The sequence below is a fragment of the Hippocampus comes genome, unplaced genomic scaffold, assembly GCF_001891065.2.
Source record: "Hippocampus comes isolate QL1 unplaced genomic scaffold, H_comes_QL1_v1.1 scaffold144, whole genome shotgun sequence".
NCBI classification, from domain to species: domain Eukaryota; kingdom Metazoa; phylum Chordata; class Actinopteri; order Syngnathiformes; family Syngnathidae; genus Hippocampus; species Hippocampus comes.
Window position 1 is genome coordinate 162,550 of NW_017805782.1, and position 7,664 is coordinate 170,213.

The window sequence follows — 7,664 nt, forward strand, 5'->3', positions numbered from 1 at the left end:
GGGGCGTCGGCGCGGGCGGGCCTGCCGCCGCCGCCGGGGGAGGTCTTGTAGAAGCCGCAGGGCTGAGATCGCAGGGGGGCTCGAGGCGACGGGGGCAAGAGAGAGGGCGCCTGCTGACGGGGCAGACACGCCGGACTGTTCCCGCAGTGGCGACACTCGCTGCTGTCCTCGCACGGCTTGCTGCACTTGCCGCACGCCGTCTGGTAGATGGGCGCCGTCTGAGAGAAAAAAAGGCCGGAAAGCACCAGTGACCGGGGAAGAGGAGAAACGCCCCGACCTCTTTCGGGCAAGAGGCCGTTGACGCAAAGAAAATGAAAACGGGGAGGACTCGGCAAGGAGAAAGAGAAGCGCTCCTGTCCCCGGTTGGCTCTTACCTCCGACGCTTTCCTCTTCTGCTGGACCAAACGTTTCAGGTTGGCGCTCTCGGCGTCTGGAAGCGCGCACAGGAACATCAATTTTAACGGACGGGAAAAACATTTCAGTCCAACCCCGTCGACACCAAAAAAAAAAAAAAAGGGGGGCACGTTGAGCCGTTAGCGTTGCGTCATCGTCAAAGAGCGCAAAGTCATTCTGAACACTTGAAAGGGCTCCGTCGCTTGCAGACGCACGCAGCAAGTCGGCGATGCAAACAAACCTGGCTCGTCGGCACACGTCAGCACGATGTTGTCCACCTCCGTCGGCCGCCGCGTGCCGCCGCTCGACCCGTTCCTGCGCAGGAACAAGAACAGGGGTTTGTCAAGCGCCGAGCATCATCATCATCATCATCATCATCAGCACGGACGTACGCCGGCGTGAAAGCGGCTCGCTCACCTTTGGACGGGCTTCCCAAGAGCAGAGGTCACCTGCGCGTGCTGAAAATGGCGGCCCTGCAGGACGAGTCCTTGCGAAGGGGCGGGGCTGATGATGAAGTAGTCGCTTACGGCGATGGAGGACGGAACGAAGCTGCGGGAAGGCAAAGACGGCCGGCGGCCTCGCTCAAGGACACTGGATAGCGTTGCACTGGCCGAAGGTTGCGTGGACCTTCTCGGCACGGCCTCGGAACGGACTTCCGGGCGGCAGAAGGTCGAGCCGACTCGCCGAGCCTTCCGTAACGGAGAAAACGGGGCTCGCTTCAACCATCGCTGCGACAATTCATCCGATCCCGTTGCTTTGAGTTGGGCTCAGCGGTCGTCGAGGACTTTTCTGCCGTCCGGAAGGACGCCACGTGCTAAGCCGACGAAAAGGTCCGGCGTCGGGTCGGGAGCCCTACCTGAGCCTTTTGTGCCTGGCGACGTTGCTCGGGCGCTTTTCATACGTCCTCAGGGGGTCAGCGGAGGTGAAGTGCCTCAAAGACGGAGGCTGCGCGCACGCACATACACACGTGAGAGAGATGTGGCCGCGGCGTGCGCTAAGCCGATGTTAGAGGGACGCTGCTCGAGAGAAGGACCCACGTCAAGCAAAGTGGAGACACCGGCGAAAAGACAACCCCCCCCTCCCCCCAAAAAGCCACAGCGCCTCAGGAGACGCCATCAAAAGGCAGGGAATGAGCACCCCGCGGCACATTGCCGCCGCTACCTTTGGGGAGCGGAAATTCGAAGACGGAAATCGCACGGAAGGCGACGGAGACACGCGGCCGATCCGGACCTTTACCTTGTTCGCGTCCGAGGACATGGACGCTCGCTGGTCCGTCTCCTGCGCGGTCATCACGCCGGAGCTAAGGGGGCAAGCGCGCGTCAACGTTCCGAAAGGCAACCAGATCCGCCGCGCAACCAAAGCGAGCGGCGCCGACGCTTACTAGTGCTCGTCCTCATCTTTTCCGCCGGCGCCCGACGGGAAGCTCCACTTGTGCTTGTAGCCGCCGTCTCCGCCGGCTTCGGATCTTTCCAGAGCTTCGCGGACATGCAAAAGAAAAACAACAACAAAAAAAGACATCATCATCATCATCATCGCAAAGGACAGATGTGAAAGTGCAACGAGCTGGGACGCCGAAGCCCAAACCTCAGAAGCGTTCGCCCGCCGTGCCGGAAAGTTCCCCGCTAACGCCACCTTCAATCATCGAGTATTTCTCAGGGACCCTTCGACCGCCCGTCAATAATTCCGCCTCGTCCGAAGGAGATGAGTGGGCTGCGTTTTACACGTTTAAGTCCCACAAATTGATGAACACGTCACCGGATGACAACGCGCGGCGATCAAACGACTGGCGGTCGACGAACGGCGCTCTTGACTTTGTGCGCCAATCGAATGGCCGTCTTTGAAGTGCGTCTTCATCCGATGCTTCCACTGAATTTGGTGGAACTTGCTCGATGGGCCCGGACACAAAATTTCGGGATCGGTCCTCGAAGATGCTCGTACCGGACCGACACGATGGCACGTATTTCCCTTTAAGTTCCAGCTAAATATCTTCTTCTGCCTCTGAGGTCAGGTAGCGGGGCGGCCAGCTTAAAGCTGGGAAGCCCAGATTTTTGTTTTTTAATGTCATGTCTGTTTAAGTGCTATAAATTAAAGCACATATCTGTTTCCCCACTATTTTTTTTGGGGGGGGGGGGGGAGGACCGAGTCTCTTGGCTTTCGAATTACTTGAACGAATTGTGAGATGCTGTCCATTTCTGTGTTCAGCAAGCTTACCAACGATACCTGCCTTCCGAAAATGGCTAAAGAAGTCATTCTTCGAAGTTGAAGCAATTCGCTTTGCATTAAGACCTTGGCCAGGAATTGCTCTTATTTTCATCCATTTTACAAGCAAGAGTCACAAGCTTGTTCATATCTGCGACGGGCAAATATGTCACCGCAACGGTCTGTAAAAGTTAAGTCTTGCAATGCTGCTCTCGTTGTACATCGATTCACTTTTTTTTCAACACATACACCGTACGCCTAAGTCGAGTAGCGGTAAGTGATTCAAAGCCAAAAGTCCGATTCGGTGGTGTTCGAGGCGTTTCCATCCGAAACGTTATCTCGAAAGACAAGCGAGCGAAGGCCTCGTCAAGTCCAATCTGCCACAGCGCCGCTAGCTTCCGCTTGCTAGCTCGCCTTGCTCTTTTCAGTCCACCGAACAGAACCGGTCCGACTCCGTTTGCTGTCCTCGTCCTCCGGGCCGAGCCTCGGGCAGCTTTGGAGCCTGAATAAGGCGCAGACGAGCGAGGCTAACGTCGTCCACTTGGCCGCTCGCTTTCCGCCGCCGCTCATATTTTGTGGAGACTGACGAGGTGACACCGGCGCACCAAACGCGTCTATTGTCCAGCGGGAACGCGACGACTGAATGCGTGGCGGCCGGCGGGGCTTACCGTGTAAGAACTGGCCTGCGTTGTGGGCCATGTTTAGTCCACGTTCTCGATGGTCATTTCTTCGATTGTGTTGGCTTTCCACCCCCCGACTTCGGCTTGGATGCGCTAAGCAAGTTAGCGGTGCAAATACCGTCATTACCGGAAAACAAACACATCGACTTCACAATAAAAGGACGTTGGCGTTTCGGTTTTGCCATTCCGACAGCCGCATCGACCTTTTCCAACCCCGAGGAGTAACGCAAACACCGCATAGAGCGAATTTTATGGCCGTACTGGATATTATAATTGTATTTCGGGCTGTTGAGCTGACACGTGGAAGAGTCACGAATGTAAACTTCCTGTCCGACCTCCGAACGTTGGGTGAAAGCTGACATTTGTCATCGCCGACGTCAGTATCCTGCGAAGACAACATGCTAGTCTCGCGAGTGGGAACGATCGCTTGTATATACGTGACACTGACCGGAGAGAGACCAGTCCACCGTTGGCCAGCGACCGGTCCGGGGTGCGCCCCGGCCGGCTCTGCCTCAGAGTCAGCGAGGAAAGACAGGGGCTCACCCGCGACCCGAATGAGGACGAGCGCTACACAAAGTGGGACGAACGGGTGTCGAATTGTGCTTTAATCATGCTCAATAAACAGAATTAAGAATCACAGGAAAGTCACAACAGTCTTTTTTTTTTTTTGTCTGGCCATTAGGGGGAGACAACGTTGGCATAAAAAGGCAACTGACTGGCAGGTACGGTCCTCATCGTCTCCGTCGGAAAACTCCTTGGAACATTTTCGCGTCCTCTCGTTGCGTGGCAACGTCCAACGCAGAGTTCGATCAACAAGCCATCAAGAAGAAAAAAAAGATTCATCGCGCACAGGAACTTTGCTGTCGGGCTGGCTCGGCTCTCTCAAGCAGATACGAGTAGAGCTTGCTTGCGAGCCGTGAAGACCGCCTGAAAAAAGCAGGACGGGCTCGTGGCTGTGGTGACAACGGGCGGGGCAAAACCTTTGTCCGTGCCGGGTGACGCTGCAAACATCAGGAGCCGTCGACACTTCCTCCCGCTGCGTTGACACCGAGACCAACCGGCACCGTTTTTTGACATGTGACCAAGAGGTCGTCAACAAGCAGGTAAGATGAAGGACAATTATCCGATTGTCCTCTGACGGACACCGAGAATTCGAGGAGGGTGGAAGTGACGTCTGCAGCGACATCAAAAGTTCGCAACAAGATCCTGAGAAAGTAGCACAAGCCGAGGATGAAGCTGAAACGAACAAATGGGTTCAGAGTTTGAAAAATGTTTCTTGATGATTGGCGGCAACGGGACAACCGGGCCAATCAACTCGTCATGGAAACAGCAAAGTTGTTTGGTGTTGAGGAGCGGACGGACAAATAAAAATAAGAATAGCTCCTCGGGAGAAGCGCCCCTGACCAGTTATTAATAACTAACGCGGTTGCTGCCGCTCGAGCGGCAGGATTCTCGGAGTCTGAGTCACCGGCCGCTTTCATCGACAACATCAGCACAAGCCCCCGACGGCCCCCCGATCGCCCGCCCCGGGACGCTCGGGATGCCGACGTTGTTTATCGCGCGGCGCTCGAGCGGCTTGGATCGTGTCGTGCCTTTGGCGAAAGACTTTCTGATCGTTTTCTGATCGCGAATCCAGCAGGTCAGCACGCGACCCAGGAAGGGCACGATGGAGGGCCAAGACGATGGATCCGAGAAGCCAAAATCCAAAGGCCGCGCCAGACGGCAAGAGGAAACGACAGCAGAACCTTCGAGGAAGAGGAAGGCCAAAGTCCAACGAGAGGAGGACGGCACGTCTGAGCAGGAAAGCCCAAATGTCAAGTTGTCCAAGAAGAATTTGCTCCAGCTGCTGGGAATCATGGAAGGCGAAGTGCAGGTGGGAGTCGTCTGAAGGAACGAACGCCCGCGATCTCGACGGCAAAGAAGGAAACCGTGTGTGTCCGTGCGCGCGCGTGCCCGCTCAGGCCCGAGAGGACGTCATCCGTCTGCTGAGGTCTGAGAGAGGCGGACCCGAGGAGCTGGCGTCCCGTTACGGACGGGCCGTTCCCACCAACGCGCTGCGGTCCCTGCGGAGGGACGACTGCGTGTTCGCCCGCCGCCGCCCCGCGGACGACGTGTACGAGAAGCCCATGGCTGAGGTGAACCCGCCCGGACGAAACGCGTCGTCGTCGTCGCCCGCGTTGATGACCGTCCGACCCCTGCCGGGTCACCCTGGGTGTCGCCCGGGACCGCGGCCCGGGGCCCTTGCTCTTGCTCATGTCCAACCCGCTCCTCGGCCTTCGTTTGCATGGCTCGGCTGACGACACGCTCGGCCTGCGCCTTCTTTCGTGGCGTTTTCCGCAAGGAACCTTCAAAGCGAAGCTGAAAACGCAGGCCGGCCGGCGCTTCTGCATGCGGGCATCGCGGCTAATATGCTAACGCGCCAGCAAACTGCGCGACGGAAGCTAAACAAACGTCGGCGTTCAGCTGGAGCGTCTCGAGGACAAGCAGAGGGAGACGTACCGCCGCATGCTGGAGCAGCTTCTTCTGGCCGAGAAATGTCACCGGCGCACCGTCGCCGAGCTGGACGGCGAGAAGAGCAAGCACGCCGACTTCATGGCGAAGAGCGACGACTTCACCAACCTGCTGGAGCAGGAGCGAGACAGGTGAGTGCAAAGAGGACCGGAGGGGGCGCGGTGCGATCGGGTCCCCGGTGGCGAACCTTAAGTCCCCCCCGTCCTTTGTCTTTAGACTGAAAAAACTCTTGGAGCAGGAAGAGGCCCGCCGGGCCCGCAAGGACAACGAGCACAGCCGGCGGCTGGGGAAGCTCCAAGCCCAGTTGGCCCAGCTCAAGTCCTTGGCCCTCATGTTGGCGGAGGAGCGGCGGCTGAACGCCGAGCGACTGGACCTGCGTAGCCGGAAGGTCCGGGAGCTCGCCGGCAAGTTGCGGGACAAAGAGCGGCGGCTGGCGGAGGTCGGCGCCGTCGCCGAGCGGGACGGCCGCAGGGCGCTCCGGCTGGAGGCCGAGCTGGAGCGCGGGGCGGCGACTTCCAAACTTGAGCGGGAGGGGCTGGCGGCCAAACTCTCCCAACAAGAGTCGCAAAGCCGACGGCTGAGGGAGGAGCTCTCCGCGCTCGCCGAGCAGATGGAAGAGCTGCGGCGGAGCGACGCGCGGCCGCGGCGATCCGACAAAGACCCGCGGGATCCGAGGGACGAGATCAGCGAAGGCCGGCGCGGCGACTCCCGCCCGGCGGCCGAGCCGGAAACCCTCCGGAAGACGCCGTCGGAGATGGAAGGCGAGGACGAGAAGATAACCCGGGCCGAGACTCGGTGCCGGGAGCTCGCGGCGAGGCTGCGCCGCGAGGAGAACGGCGGCCGGGAGCTGAGGCGGCAGCTGGACGAGCTGCGGAGGAGAACGGACAACTTGGAGAAACCGCAGGGGGCTTTCGGCAGCGGCCGGGCGGAATGTTCGCAGCTCCGCGCCGAGCTGGAGGAGGAAAAACGATCGGCCGGCCGCGCCGACGGGGAGCTGGAGAAGCTCCGACGACGACTCCGCGAGCTGGAGTCCCGGGAGGCCGAGCTGGAGAGGACCGAGATCGTCCTCAAAGAGGAGCTCGCCAAGCTCAAGTCCCTCGCCGTCACTTTGGCCGACGACAGGAGGAACGCGGCCGAGAGACTGAAAGCGGAAGGAGAAAAAAGAGAGGAGTTGAGTCGCAAGTTGAAAGCCCAGGAAGGCGAGGTGACCCGAGTCTCGGAGAAGCTGATCGACGAGAGCAAGAAACTCCTCCGGTTGAAATCCGAGACGGAGGTCCAAGCGACCAGAGCCGGCGAGGAGAACCGCGACCTGAAAGGTCAACTTCAGAGGGAGCGGGAGCAACGTCGGCAGCTCGACGCCGACCTGCGCCGGATGAAAGCGGCCCTGGAGGAGGCGCGAGAGACGCGCGAAACGCAGGCGGGCCAAATCAAAGAGCTCGCGCTGGAAAGGGAGACGCTTCGAAGCCGACTGGCGCGACTGGAGGTCGTCGAGGGGGACCTGATGAAGACCGAGGATCGCTACGAAGCGCTGGAGAGAAAGTTCAGGACCGAAGAGCAGAGGGCCAATTCCCTCACCGAGACCGTGGAGGAAATGACAAGACGGACTCGCCAGCGGGCCAAAGCGGAGGAGGACAAAAGCCGAGATCGGGAAGTGCACGTTCGGGCGTTGGAGGAGAAGATCCAGCAACTGCTGGCCAAGGAGGACCAGCTGTCTCTGCTGCAAGCCGATTACTCTCGACTCCAGCGGAGGTTTCGGGAGGAGGAGGGAAGGGCCGAGAGCTTGGGTCAAGAGGTGGCCGACCTCGGCCGGGAGCTCCAAGCCGGTCGGCGGTGCAGCCGCGCCTCGAGGCCCGGCATGGCCGACGCCCGGCTCGCGTCCGC

The 7,664-nt window shown here is 59.5% G+C and overlaps 2 protein-coding genes across 2 annotated transcripts in view; one reads left to right on the forward strand and one right to left on the reverse strand.

The window, feature by feature from the left end:
* The window catches only part of senp6a (SUMO specific peptidase 6a), an 8,964-nt gene extending 5,579 nt beyond the window's left edge, over positions 1 to 3,385 (reverse strand). The window contains exons 1-8 of the mRNA XM_019884912.1: positions 3,261 to 3,385; positions 1,775 to 1,868; positions 1,630 to 1,693; positions 1,250 to 1,338; positions 811 to 942; positions 635 to 708; positions 375 to 430; positions 6 to 218 (exon numbers count right to left, since the gene is read on the reverse strand). Coding sequence (XP_019740471.1) covers positions 6 to 218; positions 375 to 430; positions 635 to 708; positions 811 to 942; positions 1,250 to 1,338; positions 1,630 to 1,693; positions 1,775 to 1,868; positions 3,261 to 3,291 — 753 coding nt within the window. The 5' untranslated portion in view covers positions 3,292 to 3,385. The remainder of the gene's footprint in view (positions 1 to 5; positions 219 to 374; positions 431 to 634; positions 709 to 810; positions 943 to 1,249; positions 1,339 to 1,629; positions 1,694 to 1,774; positions 1,869 to 3,260) is intronic.
* Positions 3,386 to 3,579: 194 nt separating this feature from the next.
* Positions 3,580 to 7,664, forward strand: part of LOC109524810 (filamin-A-interacting protein 1-like) — a 5,251-nt gene continuing 1,166 nt past the window's right edge. Inside the window, exons 1-4 of the mRNA XM_019884913.1 lie at positions 3,580 to 5,145; positions 5,234 to 5,407; positions 5,736 to 5,914; positions 6,000 to 7,658. Coding sequence (XP_019740472.1) covers positions 4,939 to 5,145; positions 5,234 to 5,407; positions 5,736 to 5,914; positions 6,000 to 7,658 — 2,219 coding nt within the window. The 5' untranslated portion in view covers positions 3,580 to 4,938. The remainder of the gene's footprint in view (positions 5,146 to 5,233; positions 5,408 to 5,735; positions 5,915 to 5,999; positions 7,659 to 7,664) is intronic.